At 38.9% G+C, this 26,968-nt stretch overlaps 1 protein-coding gene across 2 annotated transcripts; it reads right to left on the bottom strand.

Annotated features, from left to right (window-relative positions):
- Nucleotides 1–447: 447 nt before the first annotated feature.
- Nucleotides 448–26,968, bottom strand: LOC141470548 (tropomodulin-3). Of its 2 annotated transcripts, none has more exons than XM_074156643.1 (10): nt 26,905–26,968; nt 20,380–20,568; nt 18,785–18,941; nt 10,786–10,908; nt 10,110–10,199; nt 9,473–9,603; nt 8,160–8,267; nt 6,520–6,663; nt 6,023–6,167; nt 448–3,577 (listed from the first exon to the last, which is right to left on the bottom strand). In XM_074156643.1, the coding sequence occupies exons 2-10, from the start codon at nt 20,503–20,505 to the stop codon at nt 3,546–3,548; spliced, it is 1,056 nt and encodes a 351-aa protein (XP_074012744.1). In that variant the 5' UTR covers nt 20,506–20,568; nt 26,905–26,968; the 3' UTR covers nt 448–3,545. The 2 variants fall into 2 exon arrangements, with proteins under 2 accessions (XP_074012744.1, XP_074012745.1); XM_074156644.1 differs by lacking the exon at nt 26,905–26,968 and adding an exon at nt 20,693–21,002.

The following is a 26,968-nucleotide window of genomic DNA, read 5'->3' as shown; positions in this document are numbered from 1 at the left end:
GATCTTCAAGGTCCCTTTTCTCCAACCATTCTATGGTTCTGTCACTCAGCTGTAAGGCAGGCAGAGGGCCCCGAGCCACTGTGTCTCAGATAGGGATACCTTTTTGTCTATGCCCCTCGCCATTGCCAACTGTGGCTGAAATGACGCTGCATAAAGCAGCCTCACGCCCCCACCCCATTCCCTCTTCGCTTGCCTGTATGGATTGAACAGGGGCGACAGTGCCCTGTCACTGGTTTTATAAGCTCTTTGCACATCCTTCTGCTGGCTGCTGTGTGAAAATCAAGTTCCACAGCAGTAGCCCTTCACTTCCAGAGTGCCATTTGGTCACTCACTTTCCCAGTGGAGAAGAAAAAGTAATGGTTTGATGTAAATAAATGCATAGGTGAACATAAAGCAAGTCAGCATACAATGTGAAAAAAACCCCAACAAAACAACAACAAAAAGAACCACAACAAAAGAATACAGTACTTTAATCATCCAAAATGTTTACTGGTTTACAGTCTGACAGCATACAGTGCTGATATGCAAAAACACTCAGTTCATGTTTCCTCAATGGAAATTTAAATTGAACACTTGCTCGTTTGTAGCTTACAAACAGTATTACTCAAGCTGTAGAGAGAATGAGGCTATTTCTTTAAAATACAACAGTAAATAGGTAATTGCTTTGGAATATAGGCTATGTTTCCATGCTTAGCTTGAAACCAACAGAATCGACACGTGTGGTCATTTGACTTCTGCATTAAGCCTGGAGAATAATCAAGAAGAAAAAAAGTATCACCTCTTTTGGAAAAAAGACCTTGTGTTTATGGTAGCTGGTTATCAAAGTGATACCACTTTTGCCCTCAGGAAAATTTAAGTCATCCATAAGATCTCACTACACTTGATATCATGAAATCATACTTTGGTTTACAATTCCTGACCACAGACTGAATTCCTTCATTTATTCCAAAAAGGATCTACATTGTAGGCACAGAAGTGATTGCTGTAACTGTTTCATGCACCATGCCAAATGTCTTGCAACAAATTGGAGGGCCAAACCCCTTTGGTTGAAACAAAAAAAAACAAAACCAAACCCAAAAAACCCAAACCAAAACCTTGTTTTCTACACCCAGAATGTCAGATATTTGTCCTGAAAGTGCCAACAAGCAGTCAAATACCTAGCTGCTGTCTACGGAGCCAGACCAATCATTACGGTCCACTAGTAGCATCTATGACAAGACACCTGAGAGTTGGAGCTTAAAAGCCCCTGCCGTTGATCGGAAGAGAAATCATAAATCATTAAGCAGCTAAACTTGATTTAATAAAGTAAAGAAGGGATTTGGGCTATCATTTCCATAATCCAGCCTTTCGTTTTTCTCCTCATCTTCAAGTAGGAGATAACTGCCTAATCTTGTTAGATAATGATAAAATAAATCATCACAGAATCACAATACGTGAACAGATTTCATGAACATGCAGCCCTTCAACAAATGAAGGAAGACATTACAGCCTGCTTTTTGACACAAAATGATTATGGTGCCTAGCAAATAAGAAGTAAAATACAGCTTTAGGCAACTCAGCACATGACATGCTTTGGCCATGTTTATACAGCACTGTAAAAAGACACGACTCATGACTTTATGCACACTATATAAGAACTTAAATTTCAAAATCTAAAAAGTTCTTGAAAATTTACAAAAGCCAAAACCAAAAGAAGCCCTTTTTGTTATTAGTCAGATCACTTCTAGTTGTTTCAAAGATATAGTATGTATAGTCTTTGGTGTTAACAGAATTAATTCCGACTTGCTTTTCAGAGCACATGTGTATTTGTAATTACGATAAAAGGCCGATTCTGAAATAGGAAAAAACATTTTCTTCCACAAGTATAAACCAGTTATATACATCCTCATTGAAGGCACTATAGTTTAAAATTCTCTGTACAGTTGCAGTAAAATTTGAAGTCACCTCCAGAATAAAGTCTGTCTTTAAAGATCCAAAAAAAGATTTGCAGCAAATTACATGGGCACAGTGTCAGAGTTGCTCTGTTGAATTTTTATAGCATAAACCTGATGCAAAAATCTCAGTCCAATGTTTTCTATACATAAAATGCTCACCATATTATGATCCTCAGATGAAAGCAGTTGTCAGTTGAATTCTCTGTTGCTATAAATATAGCCGAGCATCCTTTAGAACATTTTTGTGAGTTTGTGATCTCATGACAACATTAAGTAAACTAGTAGAGTACAGTCCAAACAGACCTACACCAAAAAGCCTCTAGATTTCCATATTATTCCAAGGAAGCCTACTGTGATTATGTACAGAAGTTGAAGTGATTCTTGTTGCCTTATTAGTTCACTTAGATACAGAACTTTAAATACTTCAATAATTACTATCCATACAGATTTGACACTGCGTATTGGTTAATTTCTGCACGTCTCATGTAGTGTTTCAACACCAAGATGTAAGTAGAATAGAAAAATCCTTTCTTAAAGGTGTTACTTCATTGCTTTATTAAAAGATGACAGACTTATATGAAGTACTAATAACTTAATGCAACCACTTGAAAAAAGGAATTTTACCATTTGCCAGCAACTTAGTAACCTGGTTTTACAGTTAAGGCTGCTTTTCCTGTACAGAATTATGCAGAATTTAACAAATGCATGTCTACTACTTCTAGAGAAATTGATACTTATTACTTATGAATGTAGATAAGGATTTTTAAACAAAGAATATGAACTAAATAATGCTGATGAACACATGAAATCAGTCTAAAAACATATCCAGTTTAGATACAGAGTAAGATACAGTTATGGGATGTTTTGAAAAAAGACTTTAAGGATTTAGGTATAATAGAAAAACTACCATTTTGCAAGGCTCCTACTTTTATTTTTTCCCAAGGCTTCCACTTTTTTATTAGTCCCTTAAACTTCTTGGGAGAAGTCGTTGGCCAATTTATTTTTGTCAGGTTTAAAGGGATTGTCTTTAAACTTGATCACAGTATCAAGAACTAATAAAAATTTTTAAAAGTAGAATTGCAAATAAGATAGCTGTGAAAGATTTCTCTTCAGTGCATCTGAACAAGGCTGAACAGCTCTACACAATGAGTCCAACTGTTATGTGAAGAATCCCTTATCACTAACGCATTGTTTTCAAGAATATACATATCCCTCCACGTAAATAAGCACCCCCAGATTTTCTAAGGAATATTTCAATTGGGTCATTATCTGCCCAATGATCTTGAATGTCCCATTCTTTGACTACAGACAATTATACTATTGATTTGCAATTACATTTTTAGTAGAAAGCACAGCTGAAGTCTTGAAATACAAAAAAATTCTTAAAAAAAACCCCCAAAACCTATGGTACAGAGACTGGTGCCTCAATCTGAAAAACGTGATGCATACCAGCAGATTATTGATATAGCTTTGCTTTAAAAGGAATGGGGTTTCCAGTCTTTTCCCTTCTAACCCAGGTAAATGTAGTCCAGGATTGCCAAAGCCCACGGTGATCAGTGTGCCCTGACAGCCCTTGAAGTCTCCACACAGTTTTGACAAGAAGATGATCTACTAGTTGTCTCCTTCAACCCTTCTCTTGCGAACTGTAACAAGAACGAAAGAAAAAAAAGTTTTACTGTTTTATCATTGGAACTACTTTTCATATGTCCACACCACTAACAGTTAAGGGAACCATACTAGTGGTTCCCTACTTTGCCGCATAAAGTTTCACATAATTCAATTTAAGATAATTAACACTTTGTATTATCCATCATTTTAAGCTTATGCTTTAGTGGTGCTTACTGTGTTATTCATGAACAGCTTCAAATATTTGTGAGGAAAGACTTGCAGGAAACATGAATAATTCTATGTTTGGTAAACAGATTTAGCCAGTACTCCCTTTTGACATTGCAGTATTCTAGTGGTGGAGAATTAAATTGACATGGCTTCAAAATAAACAGTACAAGAGTTTCACAGCACATCTAATACTATTTATACACTTTGCAAAAAAATAATGTTACTTACAGTAGCCTAAAACATTCAATTTATTAATAAAAAAATAATCATTTGTCAGAAAATGCAACTGCAACAAAAATTTGTGACTAAATATCACAAAAGCTCACATGCTGTTTAGACTTAAGAATATGCAAGACTGACTGAATGACTGGAGTTTTGCTCAATATTTTTAGTATTTCTAATTGTTATTTCTTTTTCCCTCTATCAAATTGTGTTTTCTGTGCAGATACCACAAACGAGGCTAAGAGTCTTAGGTATTATATAGGGCATCTCCACTTTGTTTAAAGAAGTGGAGCAAGCACATCTATATAAGAAGAAAGTGATTCTATTCTCAAACCCACTAATTGGAAATCCTGTAGTTTTACAGATATTTGCAATTTGAATTGATCTTCTTTACCTTCACAGATCAAAATAACAGAGGGAAAGCTGTTTTGTTTCCCCTCTTCCTGTCTCAAGAAATGCTTTACATACAGCCTAGAATCACACTAGACTTTTACTCTTTACAAAGCCAATGTATTGCTCACTGAGAGTAGCCCACAGACTTATCTCCACTTGAATCCAAATCGTTTCCATCAGTGACAGAAGTTACGCATTCCTGCTTTCCTCTCATTGCAAGAACAGATGGAAGAGTTTTCAAGCTTAGACTTCTCCAATCATGCAGTTAAAAGCAACACGTACAGTTTCAGACAAAGGAAAGGGAAGCAGTACACCACAGCGTAAACAAGGGAGAAAGAAGAGATAGACTGGGTTTAGGTTTTTTTTTAGAAGAAACGTACAAAGACAGAAATGAGAGACTTTGAACATCTCATCTTTCAGCGCTCAGTACCCAACTGGGTATTTCAGAGTAACCTGTCTGTAGCTTCAGGGCTGGAGAGATGAAAAGGTATTTGCAGAAACTTTTACTCGCATACTCCAGACTAAGAAAGCAAAGAAAAAAAGGCAAGATATCAATAGAAACATAGATTTCCAACAGTCAAACACTAAAACGAGAACTATTGAAAAGAGAAACCTTAGAGAGACACCTGAAGCATTATAATGGAAAAAAAATAACTGGTTTAGAATCTATTTTGAGAAACAGTTATGCAGTGTCTGAGTGCCTTTCTTCTCTCTCTGTGCTCTACTCTGTTACTCCTCTACTTTAAACTTTACTCAGAGGGGAAGGAGATCTTTAAACGAAATTCCAATTTCCTATGTCATTCCGTCTAAGGTATCCCTGAACTATTGCTACTACCACTAAACTACTTGGCCTATTTTCATGCTGATGAGATGTGAAATCCTCACCACAAAGCACCTAAAGGCAAAAAGTTAAATTAAATTTTGTTTTAAAATGTAATTCTATTTAAATAGATGGACCACATTATCCTCCTGTAGTTGAGAGCTTCAAGCATTTGATATTAGTATACAAACTATTTTAATTCATCTGCTATATTATTAACCAATTTTCTGCTGGTCCATTTTAGTTAGGATTCTAACAGATGAGTTCCAACAAAACTTACTGCAGCAAATAAAGATGCCACTGCTACCAGCTACCTTTAAGAGAGGCGGGGAAGGTACCTGTGCATGAACGGAACCGTAAGGGAAGAGATGACCCAGTCCCAACCTCTGCATGACAATACACCTTCAGTTGCCTTGCTCAAGCAATCCAAACAAGACTGGGTGTGCTGGCATTGAAGAGGGCATCTTGCACTATTAACTACTGCTTTTAAACAAACAATGAATCTTCTATGAACGAAACTGAACAATCAAAACTATTATTTTCTCTCCCTTTGCCACAACACAGGTGGAGTTTGAATTTCTTGTCCTAGACTGGTACAAAAATCCTTAATTCATACACCTGAACACCCTGCAACAAAATAGAAGAACATCCAGCAGCAATAGAAGAATAGGAGTAAAGCACAGGAGAAAACCAAAACCGATCTGCTTGTATTTTGCTATCCTCATTATGTCAACAGCAGAGCAGAAAAAACAGACACCTTTAAAACCTGTGCCACACACACGTTATTTAACAGTCACTCTCCACTGACAGGTCTTACCTAAATCATTGTTTTTCGTGATAGCTGCAGCTGCCCTGGCTCGAGGTCCCTGTTGTGTGAAATGGTATCCAAATTTGAGGATTTTGGTGTTTTCTTCAAGCATCTTGGCAATTTCTACTTCTGCAAGTGTGCCCAACTGCTGCCGCTGTTAAAATAATAGGTACATAAAGACAACAGAGCTTATGTGTATTCACCCTACAAGAGATCAGAATACTTTCATCATATTAGTCAATAAATACTTAGCTTCATATTGATAAATCTAAAAGGCAGAAGGTCATAAAATACATTTGTGCACTTTAAAGCACAGGCAAGCACAAAAGTGACCAGGAATCAACTTCAACCAGATGCTTCTGAGAATCTTAGGGACAATCACTGGTGGGGTTAAGATATTTAAAAGTAAAATATTTTTGAAAGTTTATCACAAGCTGTCTTCTAAAAATATTCAGTCAGCTAGGAAAGACTGATTTTAGTTATGATATTACCACCACTTCACTTACCTGATTATCAATTTTGATCTCTGTCAATGTTTCATTGTCTTTCAGTGCATCGACCAGTGCCAAAATTCCAACTCCAGTGATGAAGTTTGATTCTATGTTTAAACTTTTTAATTTTGTGTTTACTCTCAGCATATCTGCAAGAGCCTTTGAATGCAAGAAAGCATCATTAAACTTTTGAATTTTGCTGCAGTACATCATAGGACACAGCAATAACCATTTCCACTAACTAGTTCAATAGGAGCAACAAGTTGACAAATGCATAGTGTAACTTTGCAAGTTTTCACTCATTATTTAGACTGAAGTGAATCTTAAACCAGGCATTATCTACATTCCCTTTTTTAATAGTATTTAGTCAAGAAAAGGCCTGTCTTTCTCTTGTTAAAAGCTAAAAAGCTACACAGAATATAAATTGTCTGAAATTAGCATATTGGACCAATTCCATTTTGGAAGCCTTCACAGCAAAGAATGAGTAATGCAAGCTGCTAAATGAAGGCCAAAGAAAGGGCGTTAGTCAACTGGAAGGAGAATTAGATATGGTTAATTTGTAAACAGGAGATCTGACTTTCAAAATCCTTCGTCTACAGATTTGGTAGGAAGCAGTAAAATTCACAGCTCTAAGCACAGTACCAGCATGTAGCTTAAAGCACTCCTGTGGAAATGGCATATACGTGACCTTGTTTCTGAGAAAATAAGAATACAAGAACAGGTACCTGCTGAGATTTACTGTCATAAAAATCATAATTCTTAATTTTTTTTTCTATCAAAACCACACCTGAGAAAACAAACCTTTATAGGTTTTTATTACAAATGTTTTAGTTCTACTAAAAAGGAACTTTTTAATTGACACAAAATAACACTTTCAAATGTTCATTTGTTCATTTAATGAAATGTTTCAAACTAGCTTGCTTTCTAATTTGAAATTAAAATGAATGCAAAGGATTGTCCTAGCAAAACAGTTAGTGCTGTTTTCTTACCACTTTATTTGCAAATAAATAAGGTACTGCTTTTGATTTAACATAGGAAAAACAAGACCAGATGATAAATACTTCTGTTTCAATTGTGTCAAACTAGATACCTTGACTAATATTATGCTTTATATGCCAGTGCTTCAAGCCAATCTTTGATAGTAGCAGGGAGATCAGAGAAACAGGTATTTTACAACTTTCTTCAACTAAAATTCTGGTAAGGTGAAAAAGATTATGAGCTTTTTCAGTCCTCAAATGTGCTTCTTTTAAAATTAGTTTTCAATATACTATTGGCTCATGGAATGAGCGGAGAGAAGAAGGAGAGAAGAAGGAGAGAAGAAGGAGAGAAGAAGGAGAGAAGAAGGAGAGAAGAAGGAGAGAAGAAGGAGAGAAGAAGGAGAGTTAGCAAAATGAAGAATCAGGGGAAGGAACTGGTTAAAAAGAATTCTCACTCATTTCATACATCTGACACCGCTACATATTAGTCAACTAGTAATCATTTACCAACTTTGATACAACAAAGTTTTCTTAAAGAAAACATACTTTACAGTGTAAAGGAATTTAATAATTTTTATCCCTAGATATTTAAACAGGATTCAATTCAATCCCTTACCATTGTCTTTCCATCCTCACTTCCCTTGCACCCCACTTAAGCGCGTTAGCAAGAGTACTTACAACAGCAACAGGATCATTGCTTCGGGTGGCTGCAAGGCTAAAATTCTTCACATGCGTGTTGGTTTCTAAGGCTTTTGCAAATTCTTTCAGCGTTGGAATTGGTATGTTCTTGAATTAAAAATAGCATTTCACTCTCTTGAGATACACAAGTTTATCCCCTCCCTCCCAACTTCTTCCATTATCTTATTCTCTTTACAGCAAAACATACTATAATATTAACTATCACTGGTCTCCAGCCATCTCACGTAATGGCCTATATGTGTAGCAAAGCTATATGTAAGATAGAATGGCTATTAGAGTCACCAATTCTATGAAGCAATGTCATCTTCACTATACCGATGCCTTTGTCACAACAGAAGTGTTAAAAAATACTTAGCTGACTTGAAACTCACTGAGCAAAATTTACATGAAGTGAACATTCTGCTAACTATCAGCATCAAATTAACCTTTCACAAATATAAAAAGATTCAGAGTTTTAGACTGGTGAAACCATTAGCATTTCATTCTCTGTGTTCTAGTAAGAATAATTCCAGAATTTGCCAATTTATAGTTTAGTAATTTTTACAGCGTAGCAGCAACCAAGTGCAAAAGGAATAATTTTAGATAATTAATTAGGGTAGCAAATTTCTCAGTTTATTATATCAGCAATTTTGTTCTGTTGCCTTTTTAGGCATTTATTTTGGCTAGCACTTCTCTACTGTATGATATTCTTAAACCGTGTATTTTATTTTCTTCTGTTAGTAAGGGTAACAAACAGCCTAAGCCGCTAGAGAGGCTGCAGCCAGCAGCGTGTCACTGCTGTCTGCACCGTAGGTCAGGAGTGCTGCAGTTCTGTTTTCTCTCACTCAAACATGCAGGAGTTTTACTCGTATTTAAAAGCGCAACTGTTACACTTATGAGCAGAAACAGCCCTACCTGCCGACAGCTCTTTTGTACAAGAATCAGAAGGACGTCGGGTACAAATACCACTTTGCAATAGCAGTAAGTGAGAGCACATTGCTTCATCAAGGACAAAGGAGTCAAAGTAATAGTTAACTCCACGATGGTGAACTGCTAGAACTGTCGCCAACTTGGCAGCAACAGAAATCTGTGCTGGCAGTAAGAAAAATCTAAGACTTTTTAAATACACATTTGGCAAAAGAAACCAAGATGGCTTATCGGTTTAGCTCTAGGTTTCTGAGATTACACACACTTAGCAGAAAGGCTGCTGTACTTAAAAAAAGCTTATCGTGCTCACTTATTATAGTTTTATGGCTTAAAGTGTCTTCTACTGAGAAAAAGCAGCATATTTACTGCAGACTTCAGGTAATTACCTTAATGTTATTTAGATTAACTTCAACAAGACGGGAATCATTATCTTTAATCCTTTGCAGTGTCTCCTCCACATTTGTCGGATTTGGTGGCTCATCAAAAACAGGCAACATTTTTTCACCTTTTACTATATCTGAAAAGGCATTTAATTGTAATCAAACAGGTCACATACACATACTAAATATTTACTGTATTTAAATATAATTTCATCAGTCTTCACATCTCTCCTCCACCCAAAAAGCATGCCATCATCTCCGGACTGTATTTTCATAAAGTTCAATTCTCTTCCAAAGGTCCTCACAGCCTTTCTAGCTTTCTTGCAGACCAGCTTTTTTCAGAAAGCATACAGGAGTTGAATTACAAACACAAATGTGAAACCTAAAACCCAACACGCGCAAATGCATGTTTATGCCTACTTTTATCTGCCAAAAAGTGAATTAACTGCAGAATAGATTTTAATGTTGATATATTTTAATTCCATTTTTGCCAGAACTCAATTAGCAATGTTAGACATGCCCATTTCCAATTCAAAACTGAATAGTCTATAAAGAATGCTAGTGCAACAGCAAATAGTTAATGCTATAGTGACTGTGTGCAGTACAAAGAACTCATTTATCTAGCGCTTGCGTACACACTTACTTGAGAAGCTGTCTTTGTCAATCCCATTACTGCTCCCTACTACATCACAGAACTGATTGTTCGTTATCAAGTTGGACATTCCCAGTATAGCTGTAAAAGGAAAAAAAGAAAAAGCAAAAAACCAATTTTACTGCTCCTAAATAATTCAGCTCAGATGCAGTTCCTTTAAATAATAACAATTGATGTTTGTAAAACACCCAGTTATCAGTACAATGAGCCATTATATCACCTAAAGTAGAAATTAATTAATTAATTATAGACTTTTTAGTTGGCTTTCACATCTTAGAAAGATTTTACCTCACCAGGTTCAAGCATCAAAGTTAAAAGTGCAAACAAAATTCTTGACTGAAGCTTTAGGAATGCAGGCATATAGCAACACATTCTCATACACGAGAATAAGTGGTAGTGTACACAACAAGAACTGAGGAATGAACTTAACAGGTTTGAGTTTGAAAATCAGGTATCTTACACAGGCCAAAATAATCTACCTTCCTGTAAGTTATCACAAATCAACAAAGATGATATGCTACAACCAAACTGGCCTATAACATGTTCTAGTTTGTATCACAACTACAATATATAGTCACATTTCAGGTAACAAATACACTACCACATTAATTATAGATCTTTCTTGTCTAAATATGCACCAGCCTATTCATATTGCAAAAAAACTAACCTGCAAGGTCACCTAATTCTGTGTCCGTGGCACTGGTCAAGGCTTCCTCCAGTTCTGGATCAAGAGAAAATTTTTCTTCCGTAAAAGACTGTACAGGCTTTTGCTTGGGAATAAAAATTTTCCCTGGAGTAAAGAAAATGAAAAGTCTGATGTTACTTTGTATTATATAGCTACTTATCTTTAAACTTTTCTGTACTTAAGGAATACACTTAGTAAATCCTGAGAAGAGCACCAAGGACAACATAAAGGAATGATGTTTCTTCTGTTTGTTCTTGAAAGTCAGAGATGAGGAAAGAGCATAAGCAGGAATGTAACATTACTTACTCTAAACCTTCAGGAGTGTGTATCATGACTCTAATCTTATAATTTACTTTCTAATACTTAGGAGAAACAAATAAGTCTCCATTATACATTTTAAACAGCCTAGAAAAAGTGCCTGCAAAGAAAATTTGCTATCGGTAGAGAACGACAACCGATATCTTCTCAAAGGAGAAAGGGAGGCAGCCAGAACTGTAATCTGAATATGTCAGAAATAGAATAGCAAAGAATCATCTGATATCACAGACCTGAGTATTCACTGCAGCTCTACAGCACACATGGTAGTTCTGATTTTGGATGTTAACTCAGTTTTGAAGTAAAAAAGGGGATGCCCGAGCTGCTTGAGAAAACCATGGTTTGTGAACAGCACAAACCAAGATAACAGATTTCTCTGCCAGTGACACGATTTTCTAAAATGATATTTAGAAAGGTCACAGAAGATTCAACGGGAAAAGGAGCAGTATTAATATCACTTTCTGCACCAGCTTCTTAGTCATTACGGACAGGTAATGGGAAAAGTTATTTTAGGAGACATGCATTATAAATAGAGGTCCGTGTAGTTCGCACAATTGCTGCATATAGCTTCAGCTGAAAAGTTCGGGTAAGAAATCAGAATATGAGAAAGCTATTCTAACAGTTATTCTGAAAACAGTTCAGATTTGAATGATGTAGATTTGGCCTTTCAGAACAAAGAAGTCTAGCACTGGGTAAGAACCCAGGAGAGGCAATGGGTGCTTCGGTTCAGGACAAATCAATGTGGTAAATAAAAGCTCTGGTACCGTATGACAGAACAAAACTGATGCCTTTGATACAAGTAAATCACAACTAGAAAACTGTGAAATTAATCTTAACAGTTATTCAAAGTTTTCCATACTTTCCAAGTTGCTTCAGCTATCAGCAGACAGAGCTGTGGGAAAGCGGTTCCAACTTCCCTTAGTTATTTCCCGGAGGAGGAAGCAGTGTCCATAACTGTCCTATGACATCTCAGTGCTAATTCAGGAACACACCCTCTTCCATATTCATAGCTAAAAACCATTTCCACACACGACTCATACTAGTTCATTCCAATTACACGATGACAGTCCACCATGCACCAGAATCAGACCAGCTGGGCAGAAGCCAGAAGACTAAGATATTTTTTTTCCTCATACTGCATACAAGTGTATCTTGTTACATGTTTGAACTAAGACTAAGTTTAGCATTTTTAAATACCTCCCAGTGACAAGAAGCTTTATAAGGATGTTTCAGTTTTATTTCTGGGAAATTCCAACAAAGTAGGATTTTGGTTTCACCACTTTTGGGAAGCAATGCCTGAAGTCAGCTCCTGCGTCCCACAGTAGACACAGGTATGACAAAACCCATCCACCTTTTCTCTCTCTCCAAATTCCCATCCTAGATTACAGTAGTTTGTGGTTCATTTTCTTTTCAAAGGAACTTAATGCACTACCACTAGCACAGATTACAAAGAAGCCTATCAGGTTTTCCACTGACAACACAGTCTGATGACCAAGATCTGTTGCTAGCAACACAGTATTTTTGTTCCTGGGTTGCTATCTCTTTGGAAAGTTGTACAAATGGTCATTATCCATATTTAGAAGCAAAAAGTAAATCTCCTTACATAACTGTACTGACTACAAACGGCGTGCAGTACCACCCATACCTCAGATCTGATGGACAGTGCAAAAGAAACTATGTTTGTGGTGACCCAGGATTGAAAGAAAACCATCGTAAATGAAGGCATAGGTAGTAAATGTTTACTGTATCAGTTATATCAAAATAATCTTACATTTCTACCCCCTTTTTATTTTACCAGCATCACCTACTGGGGAGAGATTAACTTTCAACTTAAATTTTATACTTCAGAAGAGATACAATAATGTTTGATGAGGTTTTCGTTAACCCATGTTTACTCGGAACAGCTTACACATGATCTAAAGCTTTTCATTAGCCACATTTGCGTTGTTTTCCCTCAGTAATACAGACTAGTCAAAAAGCGACAAATTCAGAGTACAAGGAAGGAGAAGAGAAGAAAAGCTCAATTTGAGCACCTGAGCCTTTGTTCACGTCATCCTATTTGCAGCATCAGTGCAGCTGGCAGTAAGTGGGAGAAGGAAACTGATCTCAATTAAAAGCAACTTTTAAAAAATGTATTTCAAGCTAGATCAGCCTCCTGTCTGGTTCACCACACAGTACCCACAAAAAAAAAAAAGAACTAGTTTTCCTGATGTTACTTTAAGTAATTCTTAAATTCCTAAGTTAGGAACTTTTAAACATTTGGTTCCTAAGAGTAAGACTAAATTTAACCATATGTGCCTGACTCTTAAGATAACCTAAAAAACAAAACAAAAAAACCCACCCACCACTGTATATTCAGTTTTTACTAAAGCAATACTGTTAAAAGCCACTCCCCTCCAGAAACGTTCATTGCAGCCAACTCCAGTCACATGAACTGGGTCAGAAGCAGTTTTTGTTATAAAACAGGTCACACCCTTGTGTATATAATCTTGCATTCATTGGCTCCTTCTCATCCTAGCCCAGAGTTCACAGGTTTACAATGCACATACGAAGGGTTCTTCCCCACTCCCCACTTCTAGTGACCAGCTTACTTCAAAAAGGATAACACCCCTGCATCTCTGGGGACAATGATCTAACTCAAGGCCTGCTGCCAAGAGAGTTTGGCAATTCCCTTCCCCCCTTACTAACATAAGCTTTTATTTTTTCCTTAAAAAAAAAATAGACTCCGCATCTGTGCAGCCCTTGAGATGAATAGCTTTCTCAGCCCTCACGTGGAATGTTTCCAAATAGCAGGGATTTGATCACATGAAGGAACATGACATCCTCCTTTTCAACCAACATGGATACTGCAAAGATTAAGCAATACAACATGAAGAGGCAAATTTCAGAGATGTTCACGTCATTTCTGTAATAATTACATGTTCAGGCCTTCTGTGCCTTCAGCTAGCATGTTAAGTGATGCACATCCAAGGACTAATTCACAGGTTTCCTTTGCTACAGAATGAACTTTCAGTTCCTATTCCCCACAACCATACTGATCAACAGGCAGAAACGTTGGATGACGTCTGTTGAAGTGCCCTAGACATTTCATACACAGAATCACAGCATCTAAAGTGGGACTGAAAATCTTGCTGAAATCGGGTCTGCTCAGTGTGGCCACACACAGCACATTGCTGGTGCTGTTCTCACATATCCCGCAGTCCTACCCCCATGCTAGCAGGCAGCAAGCAGCCATCACTTGCAGATCAGAAGAAAATCTAAAATCCGCTTTGCAGTGTTCTGTTTGCAGAAAAGAAATCAAGTGTCACCTGAAGACAACTGAATACAAGCTTGTCTCATCAGTGACTCCATGAAGAAGAGCAAGCAACATCTGATATATTCCATATATCTTATGGTCCTTAAAGCTTCATCAGTCCAGGAACGGATACAATCCACAATTCATCTATCACCAATTCTTAACATGTGACAGACTTAGGTTCATCACTTGTAAGCATAATTTAATAGTATTTTTTTTAATTCAACTTACAAGTTATTTCCTCAGTGTCTGACTGTAGAGACAGCACTGTTATTTGCTATGTGATTACAGAGCACATAGCAGTGAGTTAGAAAACTGTTTTACATTAAGGCAACAGTATCACATGTTATTTCATTCTGGCTGTCTTGTATGGAGAATGTCAATTCGACAAGTTGTTTCTCCAAAGCTCCTACAGGATATTAGCTTCATTTTACCACATGTAACACACTTCCTTTAAAGACCAGTGACTGAAAGACAAACAGAACCCAGCATCCCAAATCCTGTGGCAATAGAAGCAAATGGTGTTCTGAAGCAACAACTAAACAGGGCAGCACCGAAAGAGCTCTAGCCAGGTGACTACAGTTTCAGTCTAACAATATTTTCTGGGTGATAGAGCAGGAAAAAAAAACAACTAACCCAACATTAAAGTAGAAGTTACATGAAATGCAAATCTACACAGAACAAACATACCCTGGCAGGAATGCAGAGGGAGAGTTGGAAGAGAAAGCCATGACTAGGAGAGTGCAAAGGCTAGAAATGCAACGCTTAGTTTACATAATAATTTGCTAATGCCTTGCACTATACAGCACAAAGTACACTACTGATGTTAGATATGTTTTTATCTCAGGTGCAATAATTCTCATCTTTTGCTGTTCCAAGAGAAGCAAGGAGCATTGCTCAGACTTGGTCAGACGCATGGAACACACTCAAGGGCAACAGATTCCAGTGCTGAAGCCTCGCTTCGCTGTTTAGATGAGCAATCCTTCTCTTTGCAGTATGTCTCGTAAAAATCTTTATGACATACTTACGTCCACAGATTGAGACAAAGCTAGTTTTGTTGAAATTATTACCACATGAATCTCTTGAACAATGGTTTACTGTATGGTTCAACACTTAATTGGAACAGAATGTGACTTAAGTCATTAAATCGCATTTAAAAACAAAGTGTTTTTAAGAATGCTTTTAGAAACAAAGTCAGGCACTGGAAAAATGCAATAGAATATGATTTAGGGATTGTTAAGCTTCATATTTTTTTAGCACTGTTCATCTCACTAGATCAGAACACTTTACATGATTTCAGATCTTCCACATTTCATATCACACAGCAAAAAAAAGTTCCAAAGATTTGGAGAAATCAGGTCATCTATCAGTGAAAGAGATGCAACATTGTTTTAGTAACATGTTACCTCAAAATGGGGTACTTAGCACAGCTGGGAGAGGATTTTCCTTTATACTGTAGTAGGGAAACAAGGTTACCAGAATCAGTAGCAAGCCAGGATGTTTAAAATTAACCCAGGGTAAGTTTCTTTGATAAACCTGCAAGCCAAAACGCCATGCACATCACCAGTTCTACTAAAATAGGAAAAGAAAAAAAAAAGAAAAATAAGAGAGAAGGATAGATTTTTCCCTGCTTACTCCATGAAATGAATAACTAGACCAAGTTAGAGCAATGAGACCAGCTAGGCACACTGAAACATTTTAGCAAAGCCTGACCCACAAAAATGGCACCGAGAATAGATGCAACTCCAATCTCTCTCTCCCCCCAAAATCTCTAGAAGCGAAGGTTACGATTGCCAGTCTTCTTTTGAATTAACAGGATAATGAAGCAAGATTTTCACCTTCCCCTATTCCACAATTTGTTAGCATTTCTCCATAATACATTTACCTAGCCAAAGAGAAAAACTGTAAGTCAGCTTAGAGGTTTGTTTGGGTTTTTTAATATTAAACAAAAGCACATTATGATAAGAGCTCCCGCTAGATAAAAACATCCTACACAAGTATTGAGTTTTGCTCCGCTCCCTTTCCAAGTTCTACATCTAGATAAAGATCATAATTTCTTTTTTTAAAAGATTAAGTTACATAGGTTTGCCATTTTTGTGCAAAATAGCCACAAACATGGCAGTGAGTCAAAGCTGAACCATAACGTTTTCATGAAGGGAAAAGACAGGGTTATCCCTCACCTACTACGAAATGAGCTTAAGCCTCCTTGCCTCCTCCCACCCACTTAACACAGGATGAACTGTTCCCACACTGAACATTTGTTCCCACATTTTTAGTTTTAATGAAGGTAAGCTACATTTCATTTTACATATTATTTTCTCTTCTTCTATGCTACTAAAATACATGGTAGAAAAAGTTAAACAGCAACTTTTTTTTTTTTTTTTTAAAAAGAGATACAGGAAATTTTACTAACTAAACTGGTATGACATATTGCAACATCCAGACAGACTGCTATTTAGTAATACTTTATTACATAAAGGAAATGACATTTGATCTTTCTTAACCAAGATCTGCATTACAGCTGGACCCTTCTGGTTTTCTACGTGATTCTCATAGATTTTATCTTCCCAAACAAATAGTTTTGCTGTGTGCATGTATATGTAAGCTAACATTAAAGACCCACCTATCTGAATGAAGCACTAGTACTCTGTAGAAAAAGAAATACTACCTAGACCAAATCCTCCACACCCAGCCTCACATCCTGAAGGAGGGAGTAGGAGCCATCCGAGCTGCAAGGGATTCCCCAAACCAGCTACAAGCCCCGAATATACTTGAACTCAACCACATTAAACCATATGGCTGCCTCCAACATACAGTAGCAAATACATCAGGCAAGAAGCAGAACAGGGGAGGCAGCAACAGCACACTACACAGCCAAACACAGGATCAACGGGTACCATAAGGGTACCGCTGCCATAGGTACCTTCAACTGCCTTCAATACATTGCATTACCCTTAACTCAGTTACTCTTACAGACTCAGTCGGCAAACTGCCGTTCTCCTGTCAGCAAAGGGGTGTCACAGTGATCATCTCTCAACAAGAGTGCTGTTAAACTACACAAATAAGGCAAAAACCGGTGTGTTAGGGAAGTACTACATCAGCGCATTAGAAAGTCACAATCTCTCTGTTACTTCAAGAAAAAGAGAGACCAACATTGTCAAGTAACAGCTATCTGGTACAGGCAGAGAAAATGCAAATCCCCCCAACAAAATTTGCACCGAATATACACCACAATCACAATCATATATATAGAAACTCAGCAGATGAATGAAGACTTGAGTCTTCGTTCAAGTCACCAGAGAATTAAGTAGAATTAAAGGGTTTAAAGCCCTTAAGAAGAGAGGAGCCTGTTCATCCTGTGCAGCTGTAATACAACTTATCAAGCAGTTTACTAAAGTCTTCCTGTAGCAGATCTGCCCTGCTGCTGGGGAAGGTTCAGACAAGCCAGGATTCACAAGCAGTACGCAAACACTGTGGTGACAGATAAAAGCCACCTCCTCCTATGCCTATGCGCCCAGCACAGGACTGGGAGTTTCTGTCCCTACCAATAGTGCTAGGCAAGGCACAATAAATTTGGGAACTCTTGCTTTGTGGGGGAAGAAAAATAAATCTATTCTTACAATATTTAAGATGTGCATTCTTTTTTCTTTTTTAATTTTCCCCTGAAAAGGAAAATGATTCCCCACCACGGGAACGATATGACTAGATCCAAAACAAAGATTTAAACTCCTAAGCTTTAATAATGTGCCCACTCATTGGGTCAACGTTTCCATGATTTTTAGACCACAAACCACTGCAAGATTTCAAAGCCACTTGCGATGTTAACTATGTAATTAGTTAGTAATAACTACGCAATCTTATTAAACCTCTCAGTAAGGATACTAGTAAGACAACATGATTGCATGCACCACTTGCCTGGCCTTAGCCTACAGAGTCTTTGAACATTATTGAGTATCTACCACGACATCATTCTGCTGCTATTTTTTAAATTCAACATAGTATTACAAATGTTCCTGCCTGTACTCAGCACCACAGGGCGTAAGCCACAGGCACAACAGCATTTGTTATTATTGACACAAATCAAAGGTAGCTCTTACTTTGAGGACACCATCACAACTTTGCAATCTTAGATAAAAATCTTCTGAGTCTTATTTCCTTCCTGTGCTACATGCAAACAGCACACCAGCCCCAGCATCACAAAATGCTTGAACAGGAAGCATCCCGCCTCTGCACAGTAGGACTCATTTGGAAACGGCATGAGTTAAAAAGCATAAGAGCTGCCAGTGCTTCAATAAACTTCGGCTTACAGTAGTTCTGGCTAGTCCACTTCAGAGATTTCATAACCACTTACACCGGAAAGGGTGGTGTTACCTTTCTTTTCTCTTGTAAAAGGCACATAGTCTTCCCTGTCTTTGTGCTCAAGAGCCTGCTTCTCCAAATATGCCAGCAGTCGTTCCCTGTCGAAGGGACCTGAAGCCTTTTTAGCAGTCTGGTCCTTCTGCCGGAAGCCTGCAGGCAGAAGTGCATTCTGCAAAACAAAATGGAGCAAACAAGTACAGCTTAGAAAACCTGAGTGAACGCCTCTTTAGTTTCATTTCCCTCTTCCTTCTCCCTCTCCCCAAGGTTCAAACCCCATACATCATCCTTTTTAGGCAATCTTTGATCCCTTGCCATCTTCCTTTTTTGGGGGGTGGAAGAGGGGACACAAGGTAATCTACTCTTTAGGTACCAAGAATATAAGTAAAACTAGAGCACGCTGCACTCTGAGTAGGACTAAAGCAATTCTTTAAGTCAATAGCTACTAACACTAGACTTGCTAGTTACTTTGCATTTCTTTTCTGTAATGAACACTGTTTAAATGAGGAGTAGTAAATAACACTCAGCTATTTACAGTTTAGACATTCAGCATGAAGACTGCTTCCTCTATCACTTACATCCATACATTTCTAAGTCTTTAAGACAGATGCCTATACTATTCTCTGGCATTTAAAATGGAGCATTTCTACTTTTGACATGACTCAAGCTGGAGTCGTTATTTGCTATCATCAACATATTTCAGCGAAAGAAAAACAAATCCAGAAAAAAAAGGAGGATATTAGTATGGAAAGGACAGAATGTATAGAAATTCAGACTGTCATAAAAGACAACCAATCACTTTTGCCAGTTCTCCTCTGTCAAAATGTCTATAAAGCCATAGCCAATTAAAATATCAAGAATTTCTTGCAGTGCAACAAAACAGATGATCATAATATTCTTCTAAGTGATCCCTGAACATCAAGTTTAAACTTAATCATGGTCCTGTTAAAGCAAGCACAGAGAATCAGGAGGTGAAAACAAAAGTCCTGGATTCTGACATGAGCTGCAGTATCAGTGGAGAACATAACTCTGCTCTTCGTAACAGAAAGCTAAAATATTATATCTTCAATTCCCCACACTGACATAATCACTCAGGAGCTAAGCAATTATTTTTCTCCTCTTTGCAAAGTCAGCACAAGGACAGGAATAGATACAGGCTACCTACAGGACTAGGAATCTTTAGAAGAGCTTAGCACCCTCCCTCTCCCATCAAACTCCAACAGTAGAAGCAACAAAATAAAAAAGGATACAAAAGGGCTATTTACCAGACAACACTGGAAACAGGAAAGTTAAAAGGGCCTTTCTAAATAAACTTTCTTTTCAAGAACATGACTAAGAGCAATTTATTAATTTATAAATAAATCCCAGAAAGCTCCTCCTGACAACCCTTTCTTCCATTTTCCTCTACTGCAGTTGCATTCATGTTGTAAACAGGAAATAAAAGTCTGAAACATTATATACACATATATATCTATAAATAAGATCATTAGCAGACTAGGAAAAAACTCTGTTGAAAAGTATATTGTTCAAGTAAAAAAAAAGTCTCAATTTATTTCAGACTCATTTCTGAGCAAAAAAAAAAAATAAAATTTCTCTTGGCTAATACCTACCTCAGGGTCAAGATCATCCAAAACAGTTTCCAGTTGTTTCAGTTCTTCTTCCGAAAGTTTGCCAAGAATTTCATCCTCATCAAGATCTTTGTACTTGTCCAAGTCCTTTCGAAATGGGAGCGTCATGACTTGGGCAGTAGCAAATTGCTCAAACACTTCAAACCCCAAAATCTTAATTCTTAACCAGATCTATAAAAAAAACAGTTTTAAAAAGAAATAACCATAGTTAAGGTAATCATCCAAACTACAAAGTATCTTCAACCTTCAAATACATCTCTGAAAGGAAAGCTTTTTCATCTGCATTCACATCTACCTGTTATTCCACAACAGACCAAGAGCACCTGGAAGTTGACCACACCTTGCTTCTTCACTGACAAGAATCTCGTCCTGCCATGCCCTTTTCCATCACTAAGCTATATGTATATTTTCAGATGAATGCCAGTAACCAGCTTTCTTGACGAGAACTCCAAGGCCATAATTCCCACACAGCAGGGCAGGCTGCAGGGTAGGAGATACCAACTATACCTAGTATTTACGAGTCCAACTTAACGCCACTGGTTTTTACAGATACTGAAGTCAAAAGAAGAGTTAAGATGCTGTTATTGTTGTTGCTGCTGCTGTTCAAGGGCAGTAAAGGAAAACTTCACCACAAACAAGCTAATTGGTTATTACTGACTCATATCCCTGCGTATTACCTGCAGAGGGAACAAAGGAAGTTTGCCTCCAAGTTAATTATAGCACTACCATTGAAGTAATATTCTGTTCTGTCCAAGGAAAATTAAAATACCTTGATGAAAGGCTTAGGGAATAGAGCTCCTAAATAGCTGCACTCCTGTCAATCCTACTGCCAAAAAAAAAAAAAAATTAAAAATACAGAACAGATCACATAATTGCTCACTAAATATTATACTTAGAGAAAATCAAGGTCCTCCAAAATATGTACAGTCCACATAGTACTTCTCACAGACAAGGAGAGCACAGGGAACCTTTTTTCTAACAGTGACAATTTTTGAGCATTTGGCCTGGAAAAAAACCAAACAGTGTTGAAGCAGACAAGTTAGTTTCTCTCATTTTTCTGTAAGATGTTCTGAGATTCTCCTTTTGTTCAGCCAAATTCTCACTTCAAGTAGAGCACACACACACAAAAGGTAACTTGAATGACTCTCTAAGTGAGCAAGAGTGTCCATAATGTATTCGGGGAACAAAAGCTAGATCCAGACAATTCTATGATTCAAGCTCATTAGCCTCCCTAACCCTCGGCTCTACAAAATTTATCCCCACAGATCAGACGTACAGCAAACATTATTTGTTCTCCAATAGCTCACATTCCAGTTCAGATGCTCACACCACAAATAGTAACTGCATTACTTCCGACCTGCACTTACACTGCACTGCAAAACCAGATCAATTTAAAGTTATTGCCTCTTAAGTAAAAGGAAAAGAAGGGCCATATATACATACTATAGCATGGAATCCTGCTCACAGGATTCCTTCACCTCAGTTGTTTACATCAAGGAAAGTCTTCCTGGCTGTCACAGCTACACACAGTGATATTTTACCTTTGCAACACTAAACATATGAGCGCATAAAGGATCATCCACACCATTCAGTCAAGTTTACTGGTAAAGTAAACCAGGTTTTAACAAGTGCCTTTGCAAGAACAGTAAATTTTTGGTTCCTACCAACATCTACACCTGAATGAGGAATGTATCTATGGCTATTTTCAGGATGTCTGCTTTTAAAAAATATTACTGATATAAACACTAGAGCTTACTTGTAAAACACAGTTGACATAGGACATAATTCCAAAGCCGAACTACCAACTTAGGCAAAGTTCTCTCAAATATAACAAAAACCAGGAGGAATTCTCAGTTTCACGGTAAATGACATCCAAAGAACGGTGTTTGGCTTCCTCTGAACTAAACCCAATCACGTTGGAAGAGCTTGGGCCTTTTGCAAGAGGTGACAGAGCTGAGCACATCAGGGTTTAATGGCTGCAGAAATGGTAGATTGTAGCACACCTACGTTTTTCAAAGCTGTGTTCCAAAGGAGAGTCTCTGTGGTCTAGCTGCCACTCCCATTCATAGTCTCATGGTATTTGTTTCTCCAGGAGCATAACAGCTGAAGGACAATTAGCTGATAGCTGCAGCAGATGTCACACAACCTGCATGCAAACTTCTCTTTCAAAGAGCCTTAATGTTTTCCCTTTCCTTACAGTTTAAGCCATTACACACTATCATAAGAGAAAAACATTTCCTGCAGCCGATTACACAGCACTGTTTGTGACCATGCTACATCAACACACTGCTATTTACCACATTTCTGCATGCCCATTTGCATTCAAATATTAAAAGCTGTAGTTTTAACAGGTAATTATAAGGAGCAGAATAGTTAGCATACTGCCGAATAATGCTCCCCTTACTTTGAGGGAGAGCAGCTCTGCATAACCATACATTACATTCATGTAGGCTGTATTTCCTCTCCATGAATTGCTGTAAAATGCTTCCACCCAGAATTAATTACCTTTTATTTACTGCATTGGTATGCTTTACATTGGAAAACTACTCATCCTTTATAATACATTCATTAACATTCAGGACACAGCCCTTAGTCTCACTTGTTTTTATAATATGATTAAAGTAGCCATTTCAAATCCTGAGCTACAGTGTTCAAACACACAAAAATGTGAAAAATAAAGCAGCTGAGCAAAAAACCCCAGTGTTTCTGTAACTGAGTGTTCACTTCAGCAAGAGGAAGAGAATCACACGTGGTCTGGCAAATCTAAATTTAAAGAGTTTTGGACACATTTTCTAATATCTATCAATCAAAGGTATTATTTAAATACGAAAGCATACTTAACTTGAGACACCTTTAAAAAGTTATGATGGTAGCAGTAATGAGTATGTCTGTACTACATAGAGATTGCTTGGTAATGACTTTCAGAAACATCCCCTACAAGAGAAACCACAGCATATATGACACTCATATATAAAGTGCTAAAAATCAGGTTTTAAAACATGGTGTCAGGAATCCTCATTGCCTAAAAAGGGCATAAAGGCCAGCTGAAGCCCTAATCTAATCAAACATTAAACACATTTGGTCCCTCTATTTGCTTCCCATCACTCACTCTAACAGTGCAGCATAGAGAAATTACAAGTTTTTAGAAGGAACAGTTATTTAGATTGTGGATATTTGTGGCACGTCTTACTGCAGAATCGGAGGCAAAACTGTAACCATCAATTTTGGCTTTGCAAATACTTTGCACTTTTTTCATGAGCAGAGCTAGTTTTCTTCTAAGTATCCTTCTTCGGTTTACCATGAAACGCTGAAAGGGCTACTATTCTTTTTTCAGATATATAACTATATGGTAAAGTAAGTTCTTAACCCTAGAAACTTCATAGTCCCATAAGAAACATTTGGGGGAATGGAAAAAAAGCCAGCACTTCCAGTCAATCAAATTTCAATTCTATTTATTAAGCTCAAAATTAGAAATGAAGATATTCTGCTGGACATCACAAAGACAACAATCTTGCCACTACTCCTTCACCTGAGAAATTAACAAACAAGAAATTTGAAGGTAGCAGTAACTTTACTTGAGGCCATTTTATAATTACCAGAATCACTCCCTGAAAGACCGTCAAGCAACTTTTGCACACCTCTTAACTACAAGTTAAAATATTTTTGTTTTTTTCCTATCAGAAAGTGTATTTTTAAAAACCAAAAGATTGTAAAAACAGCTAGCTTCCAATTTTCTTTCAAAAATTCACCCCCCAGAAATTTCCATTATACTTAAGAACACAATGTCTTGGGACCCTAACAGGAGTAACTCTTTAGAAATATCTTGCCCACAGGAAACTACAGTCTTGTTAAAGTCCACTGTAAATGGTATCTGTGACTTGGATTTTAAAATAGATGTGACATCATCAAAAACAAACCAAGCCGGTTTTGGCCAGCACGTTCACAGAGTTCACTTTAATCTCATTTGTTCCTTTGGAGCCTCCTTCCACCCAACCTCTGGGTGAACCCGACCCGGAGCAGGGGGGTCCACAGGGCTGTCAGCGTTCCTGCGCCAGTCAGCGCCCCAGAACATCCCAGACACTTGGAGGAGCCTAATCTGAGCATTTCCCCGGGGAACCCCTAACAATGGCAACAATCTGATTTTCCAGTGTGTGAGATTATACAGAACTGCTTATGAAGAACATGTTGCACTTGAAAGAGATATCTTTATTTACCAAACCTAGTAGAAAAAATGAATAAATATAAATATTACCATAACCTCAGCAGGCTCCTTAGGTTGGTTTTGTAATGTCTCACGATACCTCTGCTGAACAGCCCAGTGCCGCTTTTCTTAGCGGAAAGCTCTCAAGAGCCCACCTGAACCTTCCGAATCTCCAGCCTGGGATAGGGTACACGAACCAGGTCCCTTGCCCAGAGAACCAGCAGACAGTCCCTAGCCCAAAGCTTTATGGAGCCAGCAGGTGGCAGCTCATCTTTGCCTACGGTTTTTGTCAGGGTAAGTTGGGTTTTCCAGGCAGCGAGGAATAGCTATTCTGGGCTATTTTCCTATAAAAACAAGCCCGAGGCTTCATTCTGTTCAAAGAAACAATTCACTAAGTTTTACAGATGGCAAGCGGAGCTTCCCCAACTTCACAATTGTCCATACAGTGACTCAGGGAGTGGAGGGGAACAGACAGCTACTGCAGAGTAACTACACGGACCAAGAAGATTCTTCCATGATAAAGGAAATCAGAAAACACCTGTATTTCCAGCTTCTGCCAGCTCTTCCTCTGTATGAGAGGGCACCTGGAACCAGAAAAAGCCCACTTTGCTCTTTTATGTGTCCTGTATACAACTACTCACAACTAGGACACAACTGTCTTGCAGGCAGGGTGCTCTGAGTGACAACCAAGCTGCCAAGTTGGCATTGTCCCATAAAAAAGTACTCCTGTGTGCCTGTTCCTGAAAACCAGTCACCCACACTGCAGGGCTGTATGGACATACCCATCCAGCCCAGGCAATAGCAGAGGCGACAGAGCCAGGAGCCCCGAAGCACACATTCGGCATGCTGCGTGGGGCACAGAAGGGGCAGCCGTGGCAGTGCAAGAGGTGACATTTCAGCACATCCATCTCCACGAGACTTCCAGGCATGCTCACCAAACTAGCTGCAGGGTGGCTGTTATGATCCCAAATAAATACAAGGCTGGTATAAGCTAAAAATCCCAGGTACCAGAGGAACTGCCCATCCCGAGAAGCTCCTCTGGCAGACATCGCCACCTCAGCTGTCCATTCCCTCTCCCAACACACAGAGCAGCACCGCTGCCTCGGGAGTTACTGCTCAGCCAGGATCAGGGATGTTTTGGCATCACTTTTTTCAGACAATACCCGAATTTTCTTCAAAAGAGATGTACTGCCTGTGGACACTGACACACGGTATCTCCTGGAGGAACTGCCTGCTGGCATTTCACTCAAAAAGAAATATCACATGCAAGCTACTGAATGTTTATAGAAACATTCAGATGTTTGTATCTATTTCAGAAAAGTGGCAAAACTTACAGTCCTCGAATAGGACAGCAGAAGAAATCCACTTTATTGCCATTACGTTACTTAGGGAAAACTTCCGAGTACTAGGCCATTTCAGGTTCTCCCCTACAAGACAGGCTGTCTTTCAAGCTCCATACACCTGACACAGTAGCAAAACAGTAGTCTTGAGAATACATTCAATATATTATTTATATATACTCATATTTAAAGTGTACAGCAACCTCTTTAGAAGGGCACTGATTTTCAACACAACTTGCGCCGATCCACAAACAAACAGGCGGATAGCTTTCAGAGACATATACCGCAAACTTATGTGCAAAATTCTCAGGAAATACAGAAAACGGGGTGTGTGTGGGAGCCCGCTGGGCCTCAGCCATCGCCCCCCTTGCCGGGGCCGGCTCCCTGCCGGGGCGCAGGCCTGGTGGTCCCCGGGCTACCGAGCACAAACCCCACCTGGGCAGTAACCAGCATGATTTTTAACTGGTAGAAAACACACATCGCACGTTGAAAGAATTATGCTAACCAGAGACTACAGGCAAGGTTTTCAAAGTCGTACAGCAAAGTTGGGTGCGGGCTAAAAACCGAAGCAACACCCTCCACGCCCCATCGGACACACACTCCCCCCGCCCCGGTTCCTCTCAGCGCCGGAGCCGGCGGAGAACCCCGCGCTGGAAACCCGCATTTCCCCCAGCCAACACCGACACCGCGCCCCCCAGCCCCGCGCTGAGGGAGCCCTGACCTTCCCGCCCGCCGAAACCAGCCCGGGTTTCGGTGCCCACCCCCCCGCCCCGGTGAGACACTGGGGTCCCGGCCCTTCTTCTTCCTCCTCCTCCCGCCGCCACCCCTCCCGCCGCTCTTCCCGCCGCGCTGTGGCGGCGGGCGAAGGGCTGCCGTCCACCCCCGCCACAGCCCCAGCGTGGCCGCCCTCCCTCTCCGTACCCCCGGCCGCCCGCTCCCGCCCGCGGACGGCCGCTCCCCGCTCACCCGGGCGGCGGCGGCGGCAGCGGCGACCCAGCTCCCTCAGCCGCGACCAGCAGCCCCGCGCCCC

Source organism: Numenius arquata, chromosome 11 (genome assembly GCF_964106895.1).
Source record: "Numenius arquata chromosome 11, bNumArq3.hap1.1, whole genome shotgun sequence".
Classification (NCBI taxonomy): domain Eukaryota; kingdom Metazoa; phylum Chordata; class Aves; order Charadriiformes; family Scolopacidae; genus Numenius; species Numenius arquata.
The sequence above is the reverse complement of the archived record's forward strand: the minus strand, read 5'-3'. Positions and strand labels throughout refer to the sequence as shown.